Source organism: Odontesthes bonariensis, chromosome 6 (genome assembly GCF_027942865.1).
Source record: "Odontesthes bonariensis isolate fOdoBon6 chromosome 6, fOdoBon6.hap1, whole genome shotgun sequence".
Lineage (NCBI taxonomy): Eukaryota > Metazoa > Chordata > Actinopteri > Atheriniformes > Atherinopsidae > Odontesthes > Odontesthes bonariensis.
The window spans coordinates 6,814,042-6,838,667 of record NC_134511.1 but is presented as its reverse complement, the minus strand read 5'-3'; the positions used below and the strand labels follow the sequence as shown (position 1 = coordinate 6,838,667).

Sequence of the window (24,626 nt, the reverse complement as noted above, 5' to 3'; positions counted from 1 at the left end):
CTGACCTTATTTACCTCTGGGTGAAAGTTGGAATAGTAAAACTTGTCCTACTGAGCTGTACATTTTTACGCTTGAGGCCTGACTTTATACACAGTCGCTCTGTCTCTAATATTCACATTGAATCAGACTTTATGGTGTTTTAAGGTTAGATTTTTGGGCATTCCGCTCTGTGCCACAACACTAATCTGATTTTTCTTGTTTTGGTGAAACAGGACTAACCATCGCGATCATTCTGATGGCCACTGTGGTCACCACCATCACTGGTCTGTCTACTTCTGCTATAGCAACAAATGGCTTCGTACGAGGAGGTGAGACATTTGGCACACATGAGCTCTGATTTAGAAAATGTACCCTCATCTAAGAAAGTTATTTAATGCTTAAAATCTGCAATCCAAAGCTACAAATGCAATATTATACCTGTGAAATCACAACTGTGTGCACATTCATCCACTGACTTTGAGGGTATTTATTGAATTGTCTTAAGAACATCAACCTCCCAAATACGCCTGAGAGATTCTTTTACAGAGAGTTTTAAAGAGCAGCTTCAGTCTAAAACGACTTCATTCACAGACAGTGATGTCAGTGACTGTAAAAACAGTCCTTAAGAGAACATTGTAAAACAGCACAAAGTATAATGCTGAGGACACCGTACACAGACACCTTACTCTGATGGTTTTCAAGTCCTTTTTGGAGTGTTTTGGTTGTGCAAAAATGTTTTAAAGACAATCAGAAATTTGTTTGATTATCATGCAGATTTTCTTACACTTTTTCAAAGAAATGCATGAATGGACCAAACTTTCCTTTGAAACAGGAGGGTCTGTTACAGTTTTGATAAAATAAATAGATAAATAAACTTTTATAAAATGAATGGGTGCAGTTAAGAGGGTACTCACTCAGCACTAAAGCCTCGTTTCCACTGTCAGTCCGGTTCGGGTCACTTAGTATCGGTACGGTATGGGTCGGGTCGCTTTGGGGTCAGCTTTGCCTCAGGGGAGGGCGGAGTACGTGCCGAAGGGTAGATAGCATCCATAATTTATCTAACTTACTGCACTTACTCTAGCACTAGTTATGCTCTTAGCTGTTTGGTTTTGGAAGGAAATGCACTTCTGATTTCTTGTGACCTGAAGTTCTTTTGCCTACCGATGTGGAACACACTTATTGTAAGTTGCTTTGGATAAAAGCGTCTGCAAAATGACCGTAATGTAATAATTTCGAACCACCTCCAGTGCTTTCGGTCCACGCCACTCCTGCTGTTGTTGTCCTTGATCCGCCGTTAATCGCTCCGAAGCTTCTTCAGCTTCTTCAGCTTCTTCAGCTTCTTCAGCTTCTTCAGCTTCTTCAACTTCTTCAGCTTAATGTGACACTGGCTCGCAGTCCGGTTGAAACCACTCTCTGCCATTTTTGCGAGCTTCATCGAGCTCCCGCTGCACAGCCTCCTCACCAACAACGGAGAGCAGAGCCTGGAACCGGTCCTGTGTGCTCGGTACCCCAAACAGAAGGGTTACAGGCATGGTAACGGGTACCATGGGACCGGTACGCTTTGATAGTAGTGGAAACACTGAAATAAGCAAACCGTTCTGAACCGACCCGTACTGGACTGCATAGTGGGAACGAGGCTTTACTATCTTGTGTGGTCAACTTAACGCTGCACTTCCTGCTGTAGTTTCTGCCTCAACAGTCCACAGGTGGCTTCAGATATCAGTCTCACATGGCTTGGTTTCTAGAATGAGAAAACTCTTTCGTTCTCCAAACAAGAAGTTACAGAAGAACATGCTGTGGAACACAGAGGAGGCGAGTCATAGTGCTGATAAAATAGATCCATGCCCTATATACGTAATGTCAGTGTAGAGGCTAAGCCAATGCTTGAAGCCCTTGAGGTGTTTCACTCGGTTTTAAAATAATTTACGCGCCGACAACCTTTACCCTGGTTGATGAAGACAGTCCAAGACGATCAATGAGTACATTTATTCCACTACAATTGTAATCCAATAATTGGCTCACTACATTTCATTAAGCCGGCTTTCCAGCGTTCTTCAACTGTTTTATCTTCCGGGCTGAACAACTGTTCATATTTATGGTGTCGCGCTAATTGGCTCCTACAGTCAAAGTTTGTACAGTTGTGACCAGAACCTAAAGTAGATATTTAAGGGGAGTCAAAATTCGAATGTCCAACACTGAACTTTACGTTGCTATAAATTGCTGACATTGAGAATTTAAGATGAAGTAAAGCTTTAAAATGTAGGGATGCATTTATACTTTAAGTGCGTACTGAAACTTATATTGTAAGACGACAGAAGCGACATGAAATTCCGTAGTAAGCTCAAAATAAAAAGTGTAATCATTTGCAGCAGTTTCCCCATCTCAGACTTAGATGACTGACCATCATAAAGTAATGATGGACTGTTGCTTCTCTTTATATAGTTGAAAGTTCTTTTCAGAATCTAGAGGATATTTGAATTGTGCTGCTCACTGAACACCAAAACTACTTTTACTCGACACAACTGATCTGATCTGAAGCATATCTGCAAGGTGAGAAAATACACCTTTTTAACTTTCGGAGCGACCCACCTATTTTTGTGAAAAACCGTGCCTTTCAGGAGGAGCATACTACCTGATCTCTAGAAGTCTGGGCCCTGAGTTCGGCGGCCCTATCGGCCTCATCTTCGCCTTTGCAAATGCAGTGGCTGTGGCCATGTACGTCGTGGGCTTTGCCGAGACTGTTGTCGAGATGCTCAACGTAAGAAATGTTTCAGTATTATCGAAAATCTCTGTCTACTAAGACTGGACTCTCAGATCGAGCTCGATGTGGCTTTTGGTTTCAGGATGTTGATGCTCTGATGACTGACGAGCTGAACGACATTCGCATCGTTGGGACTCTGACTGTCATACTGCTGCTGGGAATCTCTGTGGCTGGGATGGAGTGGGAAGCCAAGGTGGGACTGTCCGCTTGTGTTGCCTGTGTAAAATTGGCTAAAACTGTTTTTGGTCACTTTCATCAAGCAAATGCATGAAAGTCTGTCTCCTTTTTATGAGGGAAAGCTCCATAATTGTTGCTATGTTTTAGCATGTCAGGGGCATGGTTGTCAGTGTTGGTTGGAAATACTTTGGCCAGAAAGCCTGGATTACAGAGAAATTAGCTGGTATTTTTGTGTCATGGAGGGTTAGGGTTAGTTTCTCTGATATCCTGTAAATCAGTGTTCTTAAACTGATCCGTGAAAGGGCCAGTGTGGCTTCAGGTTTTTGTTCCAACCCTGCAGCAGCACAACTGACTTGTTTCATTCAATCAACTGAACTGGTTAAGACCTTCAGTGCAGACAGTTCAGTTGATTGAATGAAACAAGTTTGGAACAAAAACCTGGAGCCACACCGGCCCTTTCACGGATCAGTTTGAGACCCCTGCTGTAAATCCACACTAGCTAGCTTGACAGTAGATCCTGAATTTGTGTGCTAGCTTAACTGTAGCTACTTTTTTACAAGCTGATTTATTTGTTAATTATTTCATAAAATGCTCCATTTGCCTTCAGTTCTTTCATCACATTTTATCCAGTGTTCTAATAGCTAAATTTCTGCTGAGCTAATGATATTAACATTAGACCCAACGTTTAGCAGAGATTTGAATCTGCTAAGCTAGGAACATTTTAGCATGCAGTTACCACTGTATCCATGTGTGTTCCTACGTGATGAGCTACACCTTCCATTAGGGCTGTGACACTTCTTCTTTAAGGGCAAGTGGATAAACATTTCTTTAACACATTTTCTGGTGAGACTTGGCTGGAATACTAGGTGCACTTCAGCTTGTGTAGCTTGGCAGGATCACCAACATTTGAAAATTGTTGTCACAAATGGGCTTTTCCAGGTTGAGATAAATATCAGTTGGTATTTTGCACGTAATTTCATCTGAGAAAATTCTACATTTAATGTATAATTATACCCTTCATCTCTTCCTTTTCTTTGTTTCTTGGTCCATCAGGCTCAGATTGTCCTCCTAGTTATTCTGCTTGGAGCCATCGTCAACTACTTCATAGGCAGCTTCATGCCAAGTGAAAGCAAAGAGCCCAAAGGATTCTTCGGCTACAACAGTCAGTCTGCGTTCGTTTTGTCCCCACCTTCTTATTTATTCATTTTTGAATAAATTGGTTTCATTTTCAGCATTTTGACTCCTTTCCTACAGCTGCTATCCTCATAGAAAACTTCGGTCCAGACTTCAGAGATGACGAGACCTTCTTCTCTGCGTTTGCCATTTTCTTCCCTGCAGCCACTGGGATTCTGGCTGGAGCCAACATCTCCGGCGACCTCACTGTAGGTTTGGCTTTTTGCATCTCATTCACTACAATTATAGTAAATAACATGTTCTTAAAATCTAGATTTTGCTGAAATCTTATGGTTATAACTCTCACAGTGTGTGATCAACCTTTTCTGGTTTGCCTTTTTGGAGAGCTTAAACATGGAGATTCACTGATTTGAACAAATTCCGGGTGGTTCTGGAAGATTTCTAGACGAGGCCTTTACTTTCTCTTTAGCTCAGCTCATGGGCGCAGATGGCACTGGGGACGGGGGGGACATGTGCCCCCCAGATTCATTGTGACTCCCCCCCACCCCCACCCCCTCCTTCCCGGCCGTACTTAAAGGACAAGACCGTTTTTTTGACATTGGGCCCTTGATTTCACATTATAACATGATGTTCTACTCACCCCTGCTTGTTGTTGGTAATTTGGAGCTGTTCCGAAGAAATTCGAGAGGCGTATCCGGGGTACTGTAATTTTGAATTTTAGCCGAATGAATAAATAAGCAGCAGGTCTGTGGGCTGTCTGTGGTAGTAGCACGACGATGACGTCAGTAACACCTACTTTACGACAAAAAATCACTCCCCAGGGTCCTAAAGAGGAACGCGTTGCTGCACATGTGTCAATGACGCAGCGGATGATTTAAATTCAAGGAGAAAAGAAATTATACAATAAAAAAAAATATTATTCCAGATGATTTCATGATGTATGGCTGGTGTTAATCGGGTCGGCCTTTGTTTAACAATGTTCATTGTTGTTTATCCATGATTTCAAATAATTGTACAATGGCTTTTTAGTGCAAACTATTGACCCATAGGGGATTACAAAAGTAACTACTTGAGTGCCAGTTTATACCCAAATTACTCAAAAATAACTTATTGAGTTGAAATCATTTGTTGACAGCTTGCTCCCCCCCCAGTTCAAAAATCCCACCTGCGCCCCTGGCTCAGCTCAATAGAAATTATGATGCGCTCCAAGGTTCGTGCTTGGGTCCCAATTTTATCTTTGTTTAAGGCCTCCTTGTTTCTTTTAGGTTTTGGGTTTAACTTATATTCAAACATGGCATCTATTGCCATTAATATGCATTAATATGCAGATGACAAATCACTCTACATCTCGGTTTCATAATAGATTGAACTGAGGTCTTTCAGCTAGCTGCCTGTAAATGTTTTTATCTGATTTAAGTGACCTCAAACAGATGTTTTCTTGCAAGTTTTGTAATTATATTCCTTTTACCTTTCTCAAACTTTACACAGAAGCCAAGCTTCTATTTCTTGCATTTCACTTCCTGTTTATCACGTTTTTAGCAAAACACATGGAATGAAACACAGGAATAAAGCTTTAAGAGACAGTAAATCTGTCATTGCGTCTCCATCTACAGGACCCTCAGTCTGCGATCCCTAAAGGAACCCTGCTGGCCATCCTCATCACAGGATTGACCTACGTGGTTATCACCATCTCTGCAGGTTCATATCGTAGACTTACGCTGAACATTTCCAAACTTGTGCACAAGATTTTAAAAAGTGTCTTCTGAGATTTTCACCTGTAAACCCTGATGTATATAATCTGGATGATGACTGCAGTTGTTCCCAGTCATGAAAAACTGAGCACAACTGTGACTTCTCAGTGTATTAGCTGGGAAATGTTTTCCGTCCTTTAAATTGATAGGTATGCTGTCCTCCTGCAGGCTCCTGTATTGTGAGAGACGCGACCGGCGATCATAACGACACGGTGAGCGACACAGTGAACTGCACCGATGCGGCCTGCATGCTGGGATACGACTTTTCTATCTGCAAAGAGGGAGGCTGCCAGTATGGCCTGATGAATGACTTCCAGGTGAGACTGCAGCCGACTGTGAAACACTCAATTAAGTCCTAGTTTTAGACACCTCACTGATTTGAAATTAAATGAATAATCGGTTCAAAGTCAAACGCTAATCTAATTATCAGGCTGCCATTTGATCTCATGATCCCCTGTTTATAAAAAATTTTACACTAATTTTAAGCTAATTATAGGCAAGGCAAGGCAAGGCAATTTTATTTATAGAGCACAATTCGTACACAGGGCAATTCAAAGTGCTTTACAGCTACATAAAATCACAAGAAGGCAATAAAACCATTAAAAATAAATAAAAAATAAAAATACCATTAAAAATACTCATTAATTAATTAATTTAAAAGTGAAGGTTGCAGATAAAATACTTTCAGGTGTCATATGCACAGCTAAACAGAACTGTTTTCAGCCTGGATTTAAACATTGTCAGAGTTGAGGCCTGTCTCACATCTTCTGGAAGATTGGTGATTATAGGTGGCTTCTGTCAAGCATGTTTGTCTTTGGTCCCTTTATGTAATTCAGAGTGTAGTGGAAGAAGAACTCAAGTATGTTTAAATACCAATAAAGCAATAAGAAGTACTCCGTTACAAGTAAAAATACTGCTTGAAGTATGTTACAGAGGTATTACATCAAGTTTCCTGAAAGTCCAACAAAAACTTTGTTGAGACCAACTTCAGTGTATTTAAAGCATTTAAACAAATTTAGAGTTTGACACAGCAACACACAAATAAATCAGGAGAGCAAACAAGTAAAAGCGTTCTGAAAGATTCTACAATCAGCAGATTCATTTGTGACGGGTGAGGGTGTCAGGATCGGGTATAAAAGGAGCATCCAGAAATGTGAGCTGAAGCTGTACCACACCAGCAGGAAGCCATATATCAGCTCTGAGCAGTTCTGTGGACACCAGCTCATCTCAGATGGACAGAAAGACAGTGGACACGTGTTCTGTGGGCAGACGAGTCCACGTTTCAGCTGCTTCTGGGACAAACTGCTGAGAAAGAGCATCCAGGCTGTTCTCAGAGAAAGGTTTAAAGCCAGCGTCTGTGATGGTGTGGGGGGGCATCAGGGTCCATGGCAGGGAGGGCTTCATCTGTGTGAAGGTGCCACTGATGCAGAGCTGGATGTTGGAGTTCTGGAGAGACGGATGCTGCCATCCAGGTGACGTCTTTTCCCGGGTGGTCCGTGGTTATTTCAGCAGGACGACGCCAGACCTCATTCTGCAGGACTTCCAGCAGCTTCATACACACAGGGTGTGTGAGCTCCACCGGCCTGCCTGCAGCCCACATCTGTGCACATCTGTCTCCTGCTCAACATGTTGGAGTATCATGAAGAGGAGAACCAGACAACAACAACAACAACCAGGGACTGCTGAGCAGCTGAAATCTAGGATTCAGCAGGAATGGACCCAGATTCCTCTGAAAAACTGCAACAATCAGTGTCCTCAGTTCCCAAAGCGTTAAAAAGCATCATTAAAAGGGAGCTGAGGGAACACGATGCGAAACAAAGACTCCAGAACAACTTCTACTTCTTAAATTCAAGGTTTATATTTTCTAAATATTGTGAAATTGGTCACTGACGAAAATGAAAACTGTTTACTTGTTCTTGTGTTTGTTTATCATATTAAGAAACACCATCGTATCCGTGTGGAAACGGCATGTAACTCTTAAAATAACTCTAATAAGTAGATAGAACCCAGCCCTACTTTATACACATTTATTCTACAGGACGTCATGATGAATCTGAGCAGTGTTTAGATAGTTAATGATAGCTAAAAGAAGAAAAGTAAACCCATGTGAGAAGTTTAGTGAAGATATTTTCTTATTTCTGTGGGTAAATATTTGCAGTAGGGTACCTTTTTTTATATTGGATAATGTAGAAGTCACAGAGGAAGGCAGGCATCTTATCCGCTGAGGACTCCCTGACAACAGAAACTGATGCCTGCAGTTTACATTAAGATAAAAGACATTTGTAATGGTCATCTGGCTATTTGACACCGAGCAATCAGAAAAGCTGAGGAATGTGTGTTACATAAAGGCCAGCACACAATGGCAGAGTGTGACGTGCAGCCACACACCCACAGCTATTGTTTTCTCCGGAGGCCTGCACACTGGCAGCGATGCCGTGTCAGGATACAACACTGTCCCATTTCCCATCACCCACGCATTCAACAGACGTCCACAAACGCTGCAGTTTGATGCAAAAGCAGCCGGATTAACAACAATTTACCCTCAGAGCTCCTTCTGTCCGCCACCTTTAATGCTGATTTATTACATCTTTATTTGTTATCAATAATGTTTCATTATATTTCCTGAATCCATAGTTTTTTGGTGAAAACATGCATGGGAGTCGTGTCAGGCCGCTGCTGTGAAGCTGCTTCTCGGGGATGAAGATGTAGCGTAGATGGCTTCTCTGTGCGTGTCTGAGACAGAGCTGTTCCCAAACAAAGTGCAAAGAGCAGCAGAGATAATAGCGACTGTTGTTTTGAGTCACAAGGTCCTCGCTGGTCAGATCTGAATGAGCGCATTGACGAGCATCCACCTACACACAGCTCACTGACACTGATATCGCTGACACGGAGCACAGTCTCGTGCGTTGCTGCAGACAGAAACCGTCGCTCTGTGTATTTATTGTGCGTTTTAAGCTCTCGATATATATCACGATATAAAACAAATAACTGTTTTGTGAATTTTAAATGTTCCCAGTTACTCTTAATTGAGATTTGATGATATCAGAAGGTTCATTTTTAATTAAATATTTATTTTCTGTCAAAGTTGAACGTGACATGTGACACTATACAACTGTTTCAGATAAATACAGAACAGGTATTTTAAATTAAAATTAGGGCTGGGCAACGATTAAAATGTTTAATCTAATTAATCACATGATTTCCCTGATTAATCACGATTAATCGTATTTGTTTGCAAAATCCAAAAATGAATCCAAAAGTAGTGTACAGCTTTTAGCATTTAGTTTTATTTTAAATGTGCTGCCATATGAATGAAAGTGCCATAACATTTGTTGTGCAAACACACTTTTAAAATCAGCATCTTTCTGTAGTTTTTATGTAGAAGCCTCGCTCCACTGTCTGTTTCCTTGAATGACTTGCTGCTATCAGTTGTGTGTTTTGCCTTTAAGTGATATTTTAGACTGGAACTACTACGCTGAGAAGACAATTCAACTTGGCAGAGTTTACAGATGACTTTGGTTCTGTCGACTCCGCCGTCTGGAAGAACTTTAAAATGAAAATGGCCGAGTAAAAGTTCCGTACCCTTCTCCATGTTTGGTGGATCCGCCGATTACTTTCTTTTCCGGTTCCACAGCAGACAGCAACAGACTTTTACAAAATAAAAGCCTGTGAGCAACAGACTTTTACAATAATAAAATAAATAATAAAACAAGGGTGGTCCGTGGCGTAGTGGGTTGAGCAGGCACCCCATGTACAAGAGGCTACAGTCCTCGCTGCAGCTGGCCCCGGTTAGAGTCCCGCATCGGACGGCCCTGTGTTGCGTGTCGTTCCCCCTCTCTCTGCCCCCTGCTTCCTGTCTCTCTGAACTTTCCTATCCATTAAAGGCACAAAAGCCCCCGAAAAAAAAATTCTAATTCAAATTTAAAAAAAAAAACTGCGTTAATATGCGATAAAATATTTATCGGCGTTAAATAATTAACAAGTTAACACGATAAATAACGAGTTAACTCGCTCAGCCCTAGTCATTATTAAAAAGGGCTGGCGTTTAGTACCCACAGAGCTTAACATTTTGCCTGGTTTAGTAAATCTGGACCTTCGTCTTGAGCTGCTTTTGAATTCCTTCTTGTTGATGTGTTTAACTTTAATTCTACTTTATTTTCCTCATTTTACGGCCTCAGCCTTTTCTACACACTTTACCTGCCTGGTTTGCTTTTTTATTTCTTTTGTTTTATTAAAACACTTCATCATACTATTATTGGCAGTTTAAAAAATGAGTGACTGACCGGTGTTCTGTAATCTGAAACCTCACCGCAGGTTTCCAACTTGAATACAACAGCCATGAAGCACAGTACTGCTCCTCCATTTAGTCGCCTGAGCCCCATAAAACCAGGCAACCATTAAATGTGCCACACGTGGCCACAAAATTCTAAGAAGGGTGATTGGATGCTTAATAAACAAATGTGTGGACAGGGACTTCCAGACCTGACTGTGTGAAATTGCCTAATTTAATAGAGAAGGGAAAATAATGACTAAACAACTGGATAGTAATGTGTCCTCCAGAAAAACAAAATAAGTCATTCTGCAGTAAATGAGCATCTAAATAGGAAAAAATAGGGGGTCCCCAAACACCTAACGTCCATCAGTGTCTTACAAAGTGTTGGGACCAGTGATCCAGATGAACTTTGCACCAGAAACTTTTACGTTAAGAGTTAAGAAATGATGCACTTACTCAGGTTTGCTAACAGCTGTGTGTTTGTGTCATTCAGGTGATGAGTCTGGTGTCGGCCTTCGGGCCTCTGATCAGTGCAGGCATCTTCTCAGCCACGCTGTCCTCAGCTCTTGCCTCGCTGGTCAGCGCACCCAAAGTTTTCCAGGTCAGAAAAGCATTAATCAATTATTCTTTCACATGTTTTTAGGATTGGTTGTAAAACCACCACCATTACTTTGTCTAATTTCCTCTGAAATGTGATGAATATCAGCCAGTTTAGGTTTCAGGTTTGCTTGTGTATGTTGCTTTATTTTATTCTAAACTCAAAAGGATAAGCTAATACACTCAGTGGGTCCACATGATGAGATTAATTTCATTATAGCTATAGTTGGGTTGTGCTCCTTATTTGAGCAAGGGTAATTCTCCTTGGATATATGGCGGTGAATGAATGGGATCAGAGGCACAAAGCGTGTCATACCCCGGTATGATAGGTGGCGCTGTACCCATTCCAACTGTTGCTAATAGAGCCACTTCCTGTTGACCTCTTCACCACCAACAACAACAACAAACTCAGGCATTGGAGAAAGATGGAGAACGGAGAGCAAGATGAAGCTACGTCCCTCTACATTTGGTCTGTGATGAGCTGCTTGTTGCACAAACTCGATGCCCAACGGAGCATTCTCCATCGCGTTGTTTGTTTCTTTCTGACGGCGACAACAACAGTAATATCGTCTGCTTTGACTTCCGGGTCACGACCCCGGGAAAGAATCTCGAGCATGAACGCAAAGTCTAATTCACCACGTGCTTCAGCGTCAGTTTAATTTAAAAAAAAAAAATTAAGATGTAGAGAAAAGCCAATAAAAACAATAAAAGCTGCAGCTCGGAAACCAACAGAGGAGCTAAAGTAGCTGAAGCCTCAACGATTCAAAGTGGATTCTGGTTCCAGAGTGAGGAATCACGCTCCTTCTGTAACAATTAAAAACTGGCATCCTAAAATAGAGGGATAGCCAGGATTGTGTTCAAAACACTGACAAAAAAGATCACAAGTTAGAAGGAAAAACATAGCTGTTTATTCAAGCTCAACAACCCGCTCCAAAGGAAACTATTAAGGATTAAACCCAAAAAGGTAAAACGTGAAGTATCCACTGAAACCAGTACAGTGAGGATTGTGTGACATAAGACTTATCTTAACTTTTGCCACAGGAACCCACCAAATTATCCAAGCAGGTCAAGGAGAGGCACCATATTGGATCGTAGTCAGCTCCATTCAGCTGATTTCAGTAGCGGCTGTTGGGCAGGAAAGCTCATGAAATCTATTCGGTTTCCTTCGTGGAGCAAAGTAGACTTCCAGCTCTTAACTCTCCCACCTGTGACTGTTCTCCTCTAAGTTGTCTTTCTTAGTGATTTTCCTCTCCTGCAGCACACAGGTTCCTTCCCCCGCCTTCTTTTCCAGTCCAGGTTCAGCTCCCCAAACAGTTGCTAAAATCTTTGGCCCCACGGCCATGATTCCTCGCTAAATCTCTGTAAAACGATCTAATGTCCCGAAGCCACCATATTAATAATAAAAGCTGTTGTGATCTCAGGCTCTCTGTAAGGACAACATCTATCCAGGGCTGGGTGTATTTGCGAAGGGATATGGGAAAAACAACGAGCCTCTTCGTGGTTACGTCCTGACCTTCTGCATCGGCCTCGCCTTCATTCTCATCGGTAGGCTAAAACCTCAGATGGCGAAGCTAAAACTTCACCAACATGTCTTTGAATATTTAAAATAATTCAAACTTATCTGTTTTTTATCCACCAGCCGAGTTGAACATTATCGCTCCCATCATCTCCAACTTCTTCCTGGCTTCATACGCTCTCATCAACTTCTCCGTCTTCCACGCCTCCCTCGCCAACTCCCCAGGTACTGAAAATGAACTCTGATATAACGTGAGACCTACTTTGGATTAGACTTGGTAACATTTTGTCTACCTATCGTCTCAGTATTGGAGCACCACCTCCAGTAGGGATCCTTATGCAAGAAGACCAAATTCGTAACAGTGATATCTACTTCTGGCCATAGCTGCTTCCTCTTTGTTGGTACATAGATTATTATACTCCATCCTTGTTTTTGTTAGTGTATAAAGATGTTCTTCTTTTTGGTGGCTGTTTGGGTTATTTGAATTTATTTAGAGAGAAAGAAAGAAAAATAAATGTTTCGCCTTGGAGACTTCTTGATTTTTGGCCTTTTTCACAATGATTTGGGACGTGGTTTGGAACTGGTTTGTTCAGAGTCACCCAGAGTGTGCGCCTGGTGACTGATTCAAGTGACTCGAAAACCCGATTCACTTTATTTAGTGACTCATACAAACTCGAGTCAGTAAAAGGAATCGAGTATCCCATCACTATTTCACAGTCTACGAGCAGAAAACTGCCGGTTTGAGTCCTTTTCAGCTGAATTTGATTTAAAGTTCAGGTGTATATTAATGCGCAGGGCGACGCCTCTTGTTTTTGAGGAGTAGGAAGAGTAGAAAACATTTCTTTTGAGTAGAAAACTATTTTAAATGTTCAGCGTCAGTTAGGTGGCTCTCTTGGATAAAGGCAATATTTCTATTCTGCCTCTTTAAATATGTCAGCATTTTCTTCCCCTTAATCGGTGAGTTTACCCCTCTTATATTTAAAGATATACATGTTAATTTAACCATAATATGATATGATATGATATGATATGATATGATATGATTCTCATAGTGTTCAGCTCTGAGGTTGGGTGATTGTGATCCTGCACTGACTGTGAGGGAGTGTGAGCCCCAGTGGCCTAATGGATAAGGCACTGGCCTCCTAAGCCAGGGATTGTGGGTTCGAGTCCCATCTGGGGTGACTAGCAGAGTGGCGCAGCGGAAGCGTGCTGGGCCCATAACCCAGAGGTCGATGGATCGAAACCATCCTCTGCTATGTGTGCTTTTTGTGGGCGGCCGTGGCTCAGTGGTTAGAGTCCAATAACCGGAAGGAAGATTGGTGAAACTGACAGCTGGAGGAGTGTCAGTCCACCTCCTTGCTGCGGCCTAGGTGCCCTTGAGCAAGGCACCACGTGTATCACCACGCTCCGCGGGCGCTGTGATTGGTTGCCCACCGCTCCAGTGTATGGCATCTGTCTCCATGAGTGACCCTGTGCATGTGTGTGTCAACCTGGATGGGTTAAAAGCGGAGGACAGATTTCATGTATGCGTGTGATAATAAATCTAATCTTAAATCTGATCATCAGCCGTGTTATCCCAGTTATTCTGAACGTTTGGAGAAACAGGATTAGGCTGCTATGTCGCAGCTTGGATCACAACCCTTCTCGTGTGCTGCAGTCACTTTGGTCAGCTCACTTAGGAGTTCTTTCAAAAATCGCTGCGCTTCAGCTGCAGTGGAGTAAAACTTGACGGATCCCAGATGTTTGATGCGTAGCTGGGGTGGGGAGATCAGCACGTATTCCACCTCCTTCTCTCGCAGCGTCCGCTTCACGTCACGGGACTCGTCTCTGGGGACGGGGGGCCGCAGTCTGTGCGACTTCTTCCCGATGCGGGGTGCTCTTTACAGAGTGACAGGTATCCTGCGGCATCACGACCTTCTGCTCGTTTGGGCACATTTATGATCCCATTGTAATCCTGCACTGACTTTAGAGGGAGTGTGAGCCCCAGTGGCCTAATGGATAAGGCACTGGCCTCCTAAGCCAGGGATTGTGGGTTCGAGTCCCATCTGGGGTGTGTAGCAGAGTGGCGCAGCGGAAGCGTGCTGGGCCCATAACCCAGAGGTCGATGGATCGAAACCATCCTCTGCTATGTGTGCTTTTTGGAGGCGGCCGTGGCTCAGTCCACAGCAGGTTAGAGTCCAATAACCGGTGGCAGTCCATAGGAACACATCTGACGGAGGTGTTTGGTGGTCGGTAGCTCCGCCCCTTGTCATGTTGTCAGGCTGAAATGTTTCCTCACACGACACAGACACAACCTGCGCGTGTTTAATAAGTTAAACCTCCACGTGGTCTCCTTTGTCTGCGGCGCTCTGCTCTCCTTCCTTCATGAAACCAAGAAGTATGGCCTGCGCTCCATCCTTCGTCTCCTGACTCTCTCTGTGAGCTCTTCCAGCCTCCATGTTAGACGCCCGATGTGATCGTCCATGATTAATATCACCATCATGCAGACCATGAACACGGTGGCCCGCTCTCCATGTTAGCTTCTTGGTGGTGTTTTTTTCTTCTCTCCTTACTTTTACCGGGTTTTGTTTAGTTTAGTTTAGTTCAGTTCTGTTTTGTTGTTGAATGTGGCGCTAAAGTAACACGTCACTGTCGCAGACGGTTGCGTCACATCAGTCCCTAACAGGTCCCGACTCATGTGGGAATGCAAACTGAAACAGTTCCCCTGGGGAAGGGCAGTTATCAGAACGAAATTCGAGGAGGACCGTTCTTAGAACTGCTCTGTCCAAATGCGGCTATTGATATCATCTTCGTCTAAACTCACTCGTATCTGCATCTCCTCGACCTGTTTTCCGACAGCGTGGACAGTGAGGACTCGCTTTTCGTTAATGTTGTTTGTATGTCGGCAGTTTTCTGGTCCATATGTTTTGTGAGGGCCTCTTTTAGTGATTTCTAACCCTGGATTGTGACACCGTTACATTTAGGAGATAATTTACATATTTTATGTTTCCTTGTGAGACCGGGCTGCTATACTTGTAAAATAACATTTTTCACATTATTTGTACCCCTTGTTTTACTTTTGAAACTTTGTTTAGTTCCGACTTGCTGTTTGATTAATGTTGGGCATCAAAACCTCTCGGTAAGGTCTAGGAAAGGAGCCTAACATGTGTTCAGTAAGACCTTCTCACAGCAGCTGGTTATTAAGTTCAGTCTCCCTTTGAAATTCATGATTTTGTCCTGTCAGAGAAATGTGTTACCTGTAAAAGTCACCGTGCTCTGTTAACATTTGCCCCACTCTCACCTCCCTCCACAGGGTGGCGCCCCAGCTTCAAATACTACAACATGTGGGTGTCTCTCGCGGGGGCGATACTGTGCTGCGTGGTCATGTTCGTCATCAACTGGTGGGCGGCCCTCGTCACCCTTCTTATTATCCTCGCCCTCTACATCTACGTCAGTTACAAGAAGCCAGGTGGGAACATGATGATCTCACATGCTCAACACATTCACAGCTCTGGCCTGAGGTTGGCTTTGGGTGGTTGGCTAGCTTTTGTCAAATGGAAACGACCATAAAGGAAACAGCTGTTGTTTTTCTGTCAGGAGAAGTCGCTACATGTTAGTCATCAGAAGAAACGCCTCTGGATCATGGATGTATTATAAGTAGATACGGCGCCGCCCTTTTTTTCTCTCCCCCCAGTGGCCACTTGTGGTATTGCAACAAAAAATCCCCCGTGGCCCAAAACGCATTTTTCCCATAGACTCCATAGACAGTAAAAGAGATGCCTGTAAAACTGTTCACAGGACGCCTCCAACTGTAACTTACTAATCTTTGTATTCTCTATTTTTAAGTCATGGACTTTTTATCCGTCAAAAAGTTTTCTAACGGCCAGAAAAAAAGCCCTAGAAAAGTCTCTTTTCCCAGCGTGACGTCACAGCTGTGTACGTGCACTGTGACGTGTACGTACGTGCACGTCCTCATCGCCCCGGGGCATGATGGGAGGCCCCAAAGCATCATAGGGGGTGACTGTCTTGCGAATGCTCTATAGGCCGCATAACACGAAAATCAGAAGTCAGAAACTTCAACTCCATTGAAATCAACGGCGGCCATTTTGTGGTCCGGTATCCAGATAATATAATACATCCATGCTCTGGATGCACAGATATATCTGCCTAACATCGGTACCATAAACATAAACCGATGGGAGTAGCTAATGTTTATCTGGTGATACATTGACTTTGCTCTGACAGGACCAGTCTGCAGCTCCAGAGTCAGCAGATAGGACGGCAGCCTAATTCCACAGCAGGGAAATTATTGTTCCGGAGAACATTTTGTTTTGCCAATCAAGTACTAAAAAGTAAATGAGTAGGAAATAGTTTAACAGGCTTAAAGGGCTTTTGAAACTTTTCGAATGTTGAATGAAAAAGAATATATTTTAGATTCATTGGGCTATGTTATAATAAAAGGAAATGCATGTTTTTATCCCTCTCATCTTTAATTGTTGCAGTCTGAGGGCATTATTACAGTGTAATGTGTGTTTTGAAGTGCAGTTGGATGCTCATGCTTTCATGCATCTGCAAAATTCTGCATGCAGATCTTTCCCTTCATTTGTAAGGTTTTAACTTCAGTTACAGAGCCGAATCATACTTCTAGCACAGTGGTGCAGAGCTGAAACAATCCAGTATTCTAAAACAAAATAGTGTGAGTTTGATTAGTTTTTGATAGTTCCCGATCCTAATGCTGAGAGCTGCTTCTCGAACCTGCTCTGCCCTGTTGTGCTGCCTTTTTTTAAGTCCCCCTCATTCACTGCTCAAACTCGCCTCCTGCAGATGTGAACTGGGGCTCGTCCACTCAGGCTCTGATTTACAACCAGGCTCTGACTCACTGTCTGAACCTCACCACAGTCGAGGACCACATTAAAAACTTCAGGTCAGTGTAAAGGTTTGATTCGAGCTTTGATCGTTTGTAGTTTGCATTGTTGATGGCTTTTAATTCAGACCACTGATGTTTGGAAGAATCATTCCGATCCATTTGTGAATAAATATGCTCTAAGTTTAGATCAGATGGATCAAGACCCATGGAAAAATCGCTATTCCAGTTGTTTAATTTCTATTTTTTTATGTTTTAATTAGGGCTGGGCGAGTTAACTCGTTAATTATTTAACGCCGATAAATATTTTATTGCGCATTAGCGCAGGTTTTATTTTATTTTATTATTGCAAAAGTCTGTTACTCACAGGCTTTTATTTTGTAAAAGTCTGTTGCTGTCTGCTGCGGAACCAGAAAAGAAAGTAATCGGCGGATCCACCAAACATGGAGAAGGGTACGGAACTTTTACTCGGCCATTTTCATTTTAAAGTTCTTCCAGACGGCGGAGTCGACAGAACCAAAGTCATCTGTAAACACTGCCAAGTTGAATTGTCTTCTCAGCGTAGTAGTTCCAGTCTAAAATATCACTTAAAGGCAAAACACACAACTGATAGCAGCGAGTCATTCAAGGAAACAGACAGTGGAGCGAGGCTTCTACATAAAAACTACAGAAAGATGCTGATGTTAAAAGTGTGTTTGCACAACAAATGTTATGGCACTTTCATTCATATGGCAGCACATTTAAAACAAAACTAAATGCTAAAAGCTATACACTACTTTTGGATTCATTTTTGGATTATGCGTACAAATGCGATTAATCGTGATTAATCAGGGAAATCATGTGATTAATTAGATTAAAAATTGTAATCGTTGCCCAGCCCTACTTTTAATGGATTAAAAACAACCATTTACAAAGTTTTTCCAGTTTAAGAAACTGTCAGTTGTGACCCTATTCTGGTAAAATGTATTTACTTTACAATAACACTGTAAATTAAATAAAATACTAAAATGACAGCCATTCCAATTTGCTTTTCTAACTTTTCTAATGTTTCTGTTTGCAGACCACAGTGTTTGGTGCTTGCTGGTTATCCAAACTCTCGTCCAGCTCTGCTTCAACTGGTCGGCTCTTTCACCAAGAATGTGAGCCTTATGGTCTGCGGCCACATCAGGATTGTACGTACCGACTGACGTTAGAAACCTTCCGCCTCAGATGTTTTCAGAAAACCTTCTCTCAGTTCTGTCCACCCTCTGCCTGCGTCTCGCTCCAGGTGTCTCGTCGGCCAAACTACAGGGAGCTGTCTCAGGACCACGCTCGCTGCCAGCGCTGGCTCAGTAAAAAACGCATCAAGGCATTTTATGCTCCTGTTTTTGCTGACAACATGAGACAAGGAGCACAGCTGCTCCTGCAGGTATGAACACCCTGAAAACCTACAATACAGGACAGCATTTTCATTTCCCTGACTTCTGCCGGCTGATCCGAGGTTTCAAACCAGAATTAATGATCCGACAGCAATGCTCTTTTAATTCTATGTCATTAAAGTAAAAAAATAACAGCTCTCCCCTTCAGGCTGTTGGTTTGGGTCGACTGAAGCCAAACACACTGGTCATGGGTTTCAAAAACAACTGGAGTGATGGAGACATGAGGGATGTGGAGAATTACATCAACACTATACAGTAAGGATTTTCCTTTAAAGGGTTTAAAGGGATAGTTCGCCTCTTTTGACATGAAGCTGTATGACATCCCATATTAGCAATATCATTTATGAACATCTTCTTACCCCCTGCTGGTCCTGTGAGCAGAGTTCCAGCTGAGTTTTGGTGTTGATGAAGGTAGTCCGGTTAGTTGGCTGGGGTTTAAAAAATAAAGCGTTTTGCTTCTCAAAACAATATGAGTTCAAAAGAGAAATACATTTGCATCACAAAATGGTTCTCCAGAAAAAGTCAGACCTCACAATCGCTAGGCACTATTTTCTCTCCCTTCGTATCACTTTTTCTGGAGAACCATTTTGTGATGCAAATGACTAATGAGCTGAAATATTATACGTGTGCTTGAACTGGCTTTTTACCCGTTTCAAAGAAGACTTGATGCACATTAGGGGGAATGGAAAGAACTTTTTGAGCCGTTTCTGGTCTGAACCGACAAACAATAAACTCGTGTTACTGACCAGCGTCTTCCGAGATATCAAATAAGATGTTCCATGAAGAGCTCTGGATGTCCACCTCAGTTGTTGTTCATCCTTGTACTCCTTGAGGTTTGTTTCCTGTTCTGTAACTACTTCTTCTACAGAATTACAGTCACATTTCTGTTGACCGCTCCACATTAGAATCACATCTCTGCCTGGGATTTAACAATAAACAGGAGCGTTTTATGCCGGTACGTCTCAGCCCGCCAGGTGTTTGCCCTCGTTTCCTCGGCTTGGAGACGCTCCTCATTGATGCTTGTTTTCTTCAGATTAAGCCAGTTTTCTCTCGGGGAGTAAAGCTCGACATGTTGAGCTTTGTGCTGTCACTGTTGGTCTGTCTGATCCTGCTGTGGATACAACTGATCCAGTTTCCACAAACCTCTGAGCACCGTCCCTTTCAAACCCTTCAGTCCAGCTGTGCTGTGATGCTGAGAGAGCTGCTCTTTGACTCTTTCACCGAGCTCCAATGTTTCCCACCATCACAGTGTTACTAAGTCAACAAAGCTGCGCTGGAAACTTGAGGCTCAGGTATATTATTGCATCAGGTGAATGAGGGCTGCAGATGGAGTTAGTAAAAAGCCCCTGATGAGCTGAGCATGTCCAGCTGAGTGTCATCCGATTCCTGGAAACGACTCGAGTAAATCTGAGCTGATCCCAACCAATTATCTGCTTCAGTTGGACCGATGACCTGTATTTAGTGCAGAATCTGACGTTTGTTTTTTTTTTAAATTCAGGTGTTTTTAAATGCTGATGTTGACCAATGCAATGTTTACGTCTCATATCCTGTTCTTATGTGCAAAATCTCATCATGTTAAAGGATGAAGGAGTTCAGTTCTCAGTGTTGGACACAGATGAAAAGGCACAGCCAGATGCTTAAAGTATAAGGAAAATGCATTTTTTATGGTAAATCTTTGTGTTTAATCAGGTTTTTTTGCCTTCCAGTGATGCCTTTGACCTGCGGTTCGGAGTGGTGATCCTCCGACTCCCGGACGGACTCGACATCTCTCACATCCAGGGACAAGGTACATTTTGCTGGTTTTTGCCTCTTGCACATTCATCTCTCCCATTTGCAATACTCTATTTTCTATTTTCCACTTTTCTTTCTCTTTTTGCTTCTCTGCTGTAGTTGAGACGTGCTGTAAGATGTCTTACTGTGATGAAATTTTATCTCACAGGTTTATGTGACATTATTCAAATGTAAAATGTCACTTTATGAGAAAATATTTCAAATCTACTGCGTTTGATTCACAGCAAAACATGATGGTTTGGCAACCTGTCAAGAGTTTTTACCCATTATGGGCTGTCAGCCCCCCCACAACCCTGAATAAAGTAGATAAGAGTGAACTGATGGCTGTAAAGAAAGCCTATACAGTAGTCCTGCTTTTGCTGCCCTCCAGTGGTGGTCGAATATGCGACGAAAACTTAAATCAGTAATTTATTCACTTACAAATGTAATTATATTAGAGAATGTAGACAAATCTGAATTTTTTTTACAATCAGCAAGAAGAAACTTAAAAGAAACGGCTGAAAGAGAAGCAAAATAAGACAGAAAAGTTTGTAATGTGTGAGCAACAGCTCTAACAATAAGCAGATAAACTGGTGGCAGGTGAGGCTGCTGTGATGAAGCAGGATCCAAATGCAGACAGGCCAGAGGCAAACTAACAATGAACCAACAAATTATTTGTCTAACAAATCAAGGGAAACAAACAGGTTATGGAAAGCAAACAAAAAGCAAAGCACCAAAGAGGATGCGTAACAGAAAAGCCACGAGGGAAGAAACATCTGAGGGAGCTATAAATACTGAGTGGGTTGATGGGAAAATGAGTAGTAACTTACCCAAAACCAAGGACTGAAAGTAACAGAGGATATGGAATACAAAGTCAAGAGAATATGAACATGAGTACAAACAGACTTAAATGCATGAGGACACTAAACCAAAGCTTTGGGAAACAAAAGCAGAAACTAAACAGAGAAGAGGGGAGCTGAGGAGGCTGAAATGATAGAAATGAGCCTTTTAATCTGTGTGTGTTCCTGCAGAGGAGCTGCTGTTGCCCCACGAGAAGCCACCAGTTGGCAGTAAAGATGTGTTGATCTCTGTCAGTCCGGCTAAAGACTCAGACTCTGACTCCTGTCTTTCAAAAACCACGAGCAACCAGAGCAGCCCGCTCATCATAAGAGGTAACGGTGAAGGAAGGATTCAGCATTTGTGATTGATAAATCAGCCCAGTTTTTTTCCATTTTTGGGAATATCATGGTGCTGTTTGTGATATCATGGTGCCGTTTGTGATGTCATGGTGCTGTTTGTGATGTCATCTGCTAGCCACAGACACCAAGTCTCCTCTGAGTCTGACTGACCAGCGCCTGCTGGAGACCAGCCAGCAGTTTAAGAAGAAGCAGGGCAAAGGAACCATAGACGTGTGGTGGCTGTTCGATGACGGAGGTCAGTTTTTACATGTCCATTTTCTGCTTCTGTTTGTTCGGATGAACAGCTTTTTGGTCATTCGAAATAAATCAGGAAGCAAGGAAATCAAATCATCTTCAAAAAAACAGTCAAAGTACAGTTTGACCCACCTATTTAATTTGGCTTTTAACTAAAGTCTTATTTATACATTCATTTAATTATTTTAGTCAGTTTATATTTTTAGCTCTTTTATTATTTTATTATTTTTACTTTTTTTTACGACAGAGTTCATTTTAGCTATTTCCCATTATTATTTTAATTTATTTAATGTTCTTAGCCTTTGTAGTTTTATGTTCTTATTCCATATTCCCAGTGTTTCCTCAGTGGGGGCCGTCTGTGCTGATCGACTCTGGCTGGGATGTCTCTGGCTCGTGGTGAACATTGGCTTGGCCAGGTGGGGGGTCTGCGGCGGTGCTTCACTGCTGTGGGCCCCTCGCTGGCCTATTAGCTTGGTGTGCGCCCGGGTGGAGGCGTCCTGGTCGTGGGTTGTCCTGTGATGGTGTTTCCTGACCTGGCTCCTCTATTCAGCCACACGTTTCTAAGTTTATTCTATTTTATATATATATGTATTAGGGCTGGGCGAGTTAACTTGTTATTATCGCGTTAACTTGTTAATTATTTAACGCCGATAAATATTTCATCGCGCATTAACGCAGGTTTTATTATTGTAAAAGTCTGTTGAATGTATCACACTCACACAGTTACAGCAAACACCACGAAGCATGGAGTAATAAAATAAAGATAAACTAGCAGCTAACATCACCGTTACAGATGCTTCTCGGTCTCTGTGTGAAGCTCACGGAGCTAACCGGCGCTACTTCCTGTTTTACTTGTTTACATAAAAGCACGTATTTCAAAATAAATTTAAACAAAAACTCCTGCATTTACAGCCAAGTTGAATTGTCTTCTCAGCGTAGTAGTTCCAGTCTAAAATATCACTTAAAGGCAAAACACACAACTGATAGCAGCAAGTCATTCAAGGAAACAGACAGTGGAGCGAGGCTTCTACATAAAAACTACAGAAAGATGCTGATGTTAAAAGTGTGTTTGCACAACAAATGTTATGGCACTTTCATTCATATGGCAGCACATTTAAAATAAAACTAAATGCTGAAAGCTATACACTACTTTTAATTAAAATTTTGAATCGTTGCCCAGCCCTAATATATATATATATATATATATATATATATATATTTATTAATTTTTTAATATGTGTGTGCATGTGTCTCTGCGTGTGTGTACATATGTCTGTTTGTGTGCTGGGGTGGGGATGGGGGCTGCTTTTAAACATGTATAGCACTTTGTGCTACATTTTAATGTATGAAAAGAGCTTTATAAATAAAGTTTGATTTGATACAGTTAAAGGGAGCCAATGAAAAGCATTTTGTGTTTTTTTTTTAACAGTCTTATTTCTCCAGCTATGGATGAACAGATTGATTAATACCAGGAAGCAGGTGACAACAAGAGGCGGACAAACGGTTTATACTTAAGAAATAAAACTTTTGTATTTCGTGCTCTTCCCTGTGCGTGTGCTGGCAGGTCTGACTCTGCTGATTCCCTACCTGCTGACCAACAGGAGCAAATGGGGCGACTGCAGGATCAGAGTCTTCATCGGTGGAAAGATCAACCGGATCGACCACGACCGCCGAGCGTGAGTCCGTAGCTGCTTCTGCTCACCTTTCCGTGTTTACCCGAACAAAAGCAAGCGCGGGTTAAGGAGCGAGAGGACGTTTGACGCTCACGTCCTGATAACTTGTTGTTCTTTTGTGCGCCGCCAGGATGGCCACGTTGCTCAGCAGGTTCAGAATCGACTTCTCTGACATCAACGTCCTCGGAGACATCAACACCAAACCCAAGAAACACAAGTAGGAACTCTGATTGTTGGGCAGATTCATGGTCCGTGATGAATTGGAATAAGTTAGAACAATAACAGATAAACGACAGATTGTGAGAGCAGCTTTGGTTTCCTGTGACCATGTTTTTGAGGTTTCTGTCCGGTGAATTTATTTGGTTCCAAAAACATGCAACTTTAATATAAAGAAACAGTGTTTAATCCGTTAATCCGTTAGAACGGATTACTGTGCTGCGATGACTTAAAGGGATAGTTCGCCTCTTTTGACATGAAGCTGTATGACATCCCATATTAGCAATATCATTTATGAACATTGACTTTCCCCCTGCTGCGTCCTGTGAGCCGAGTTCCAGCCTCGTTTTGGCGTTGATGAAGGTAGTCCGGCTAGTTTGCTGGGGTTTAAAAAATAAAGCGTTTCATTTATATTACGGTCTACACCGTGAAACAGGCGCGGCAGGCGGCAGCAGGCAGTGATACGAAGGGAGAGAAAATAGGGCCAAGCGATTGTGAGGTCTGACTTTTTCCTGGAGAATGATTTTGTGATGCAAATGTATTACTCTTTTGAACGCATATTGTTTTGAGAAGCAAAACGCTTTATTTTTTAAACCCCAGCCAACTAGCCGGACTACCTTCATCAACACCAAAACGAGGCTGGAACTCGGCTCACAGGACGCAGCAGAGGCAGAGGTGGGAGTAGCCAAAAGTATTCATCCAAATAATTACTTGAGTAAGAGTAAAAAAGTGCTCGGTGAAAAAACTACTCAAGTACTGAGTAACTGTTGAGTAACGTCTGATTTATTTGTTAACACAAGCATTCAATCAGACAGACAAAAATACTAAATAATCATCTTTAGGCAAATTAGAGTTCATGCCATTGATAAAATAAATTAAAATGAATGAATTAATTACAAAATAGCTTAAATTAATAAATCCAGGTAAATTCAAGTACTTAAATAAAAACTAAAAGAGCCTTAGGAAATGTTTAAAACATATGTAACCCATATGTAACCTAAAAAACAAACATTCATCTATCCATGGGGGGAAAAAAACGAGTTTAGGAAACTTAGCGCTACATGTTTCCTCAAGTTAGATGTTGA

At 42.2% G+C, this 24,626-nt stretch overlaps 1 protein-coding gene and 4 non-coding genes across 5 annotated transcripts in view; all 5 read left to right on the top strand.

Moving 5' to 3' along the window:
* The window catches only part of LOC142381896 (solute carrier family 12 member 2), a 37,406-nt gene that overhangs the window by 5,127 nt on the left and 7,653 nt on the right, over positions 1-24,626 (top strand). Inside the window, exons 4-23 of the mRNA XM_075467190.1 lie at positions 213-308; positions 2,598-2,737; positions 2,823-2,933; positions 3,971-4,079; positions 4,172-4,299; positions 5,665-5,749; positions 5,971-6,119; positions 10,569-10,676; positions 12,094-12,217; positions 12,312-12,413; positions 15,481-15,636; positions 16,992-17,091; positions 18,092-18,203; positions 18,299-18,439; positions 18,598-18,704; positions 20,156-20,235; positions 21,251-21,391; positions 21,534-21,653; positions 23,217-23,328; positions 23,456-23,542. Of these exons, the coding sequence (XP_075323305.1) occupies positions 213-308; positions 2,598-2,737; positions 2,823-2,933; positions 3,971-4,079; positions 4,172-4,299; positions 5,665-5,749; positions 5,971-6,119; positions 10,569-10,676; positions 12,094-12,217; positions 12,312-12,413; positions 15,481-15,636; positions 16,992-17,091; positions 18,092-18,203; positions 18,299-18,439; positions 18,598-18,704; positions 20,156-20,235; positions 21,251-21,391; positions 21,534-21,653; positions 23,217-23,328; positions 23,456-23,542 (2,308 nt within the window). The remainder of the gene's footprint in view (positions 1-212; positions 309-2,597; positions 2,738-2,822; positions 2,934-3,970; positions 4,080-4,171; positions 4,300-5,664; positions 5,750-5,970; positions 6,120-10,568; positions 10,677-12,093; positions 12,218-12,311; positions 12,414-15,480; positions 15,637-16,991; positions 17,092-18,091; positions 18,204-18,298; positions 18,440-18,597; positions 18,705-20,155; positions 20,236-21,250; positions 21,392-21,533; positions 21,654-23,216; positions 23,329-23,455; positions 23,543-24,626) is intronic.
* Positions 13,297-13,369, top strand: trnar-ccu (transfer RNA arginine (anticodon CCU)). The gene has a single exon. It is a non-coding gene; the product is annotated as a tRNA-Arg (tRNA).
* On the top strand, positions 13,373-13,444 carry trnam-cau (transfer RNA methionine (anticodon CAU)). Its single transcript has one exon. It is a non-coding gene; the product is annotated as a tRNA-Met (tRNA).
* Positions 14,169-14,241, top strand: trnar-ccu (transfer RNA arginine (anticodon CCU)). Its single transcript has one exon. It is a non-coding gene; the product is annotated as a tRNA-Arg (tRNA).
* trnam-cau (transfer RNA methionine (anticodon CAU)) lies at positions 14,245-14,316 on the top strand. The gene has a single exon. It is a non-coding gene; the product is annotated as a tRNA-Met (tRNA).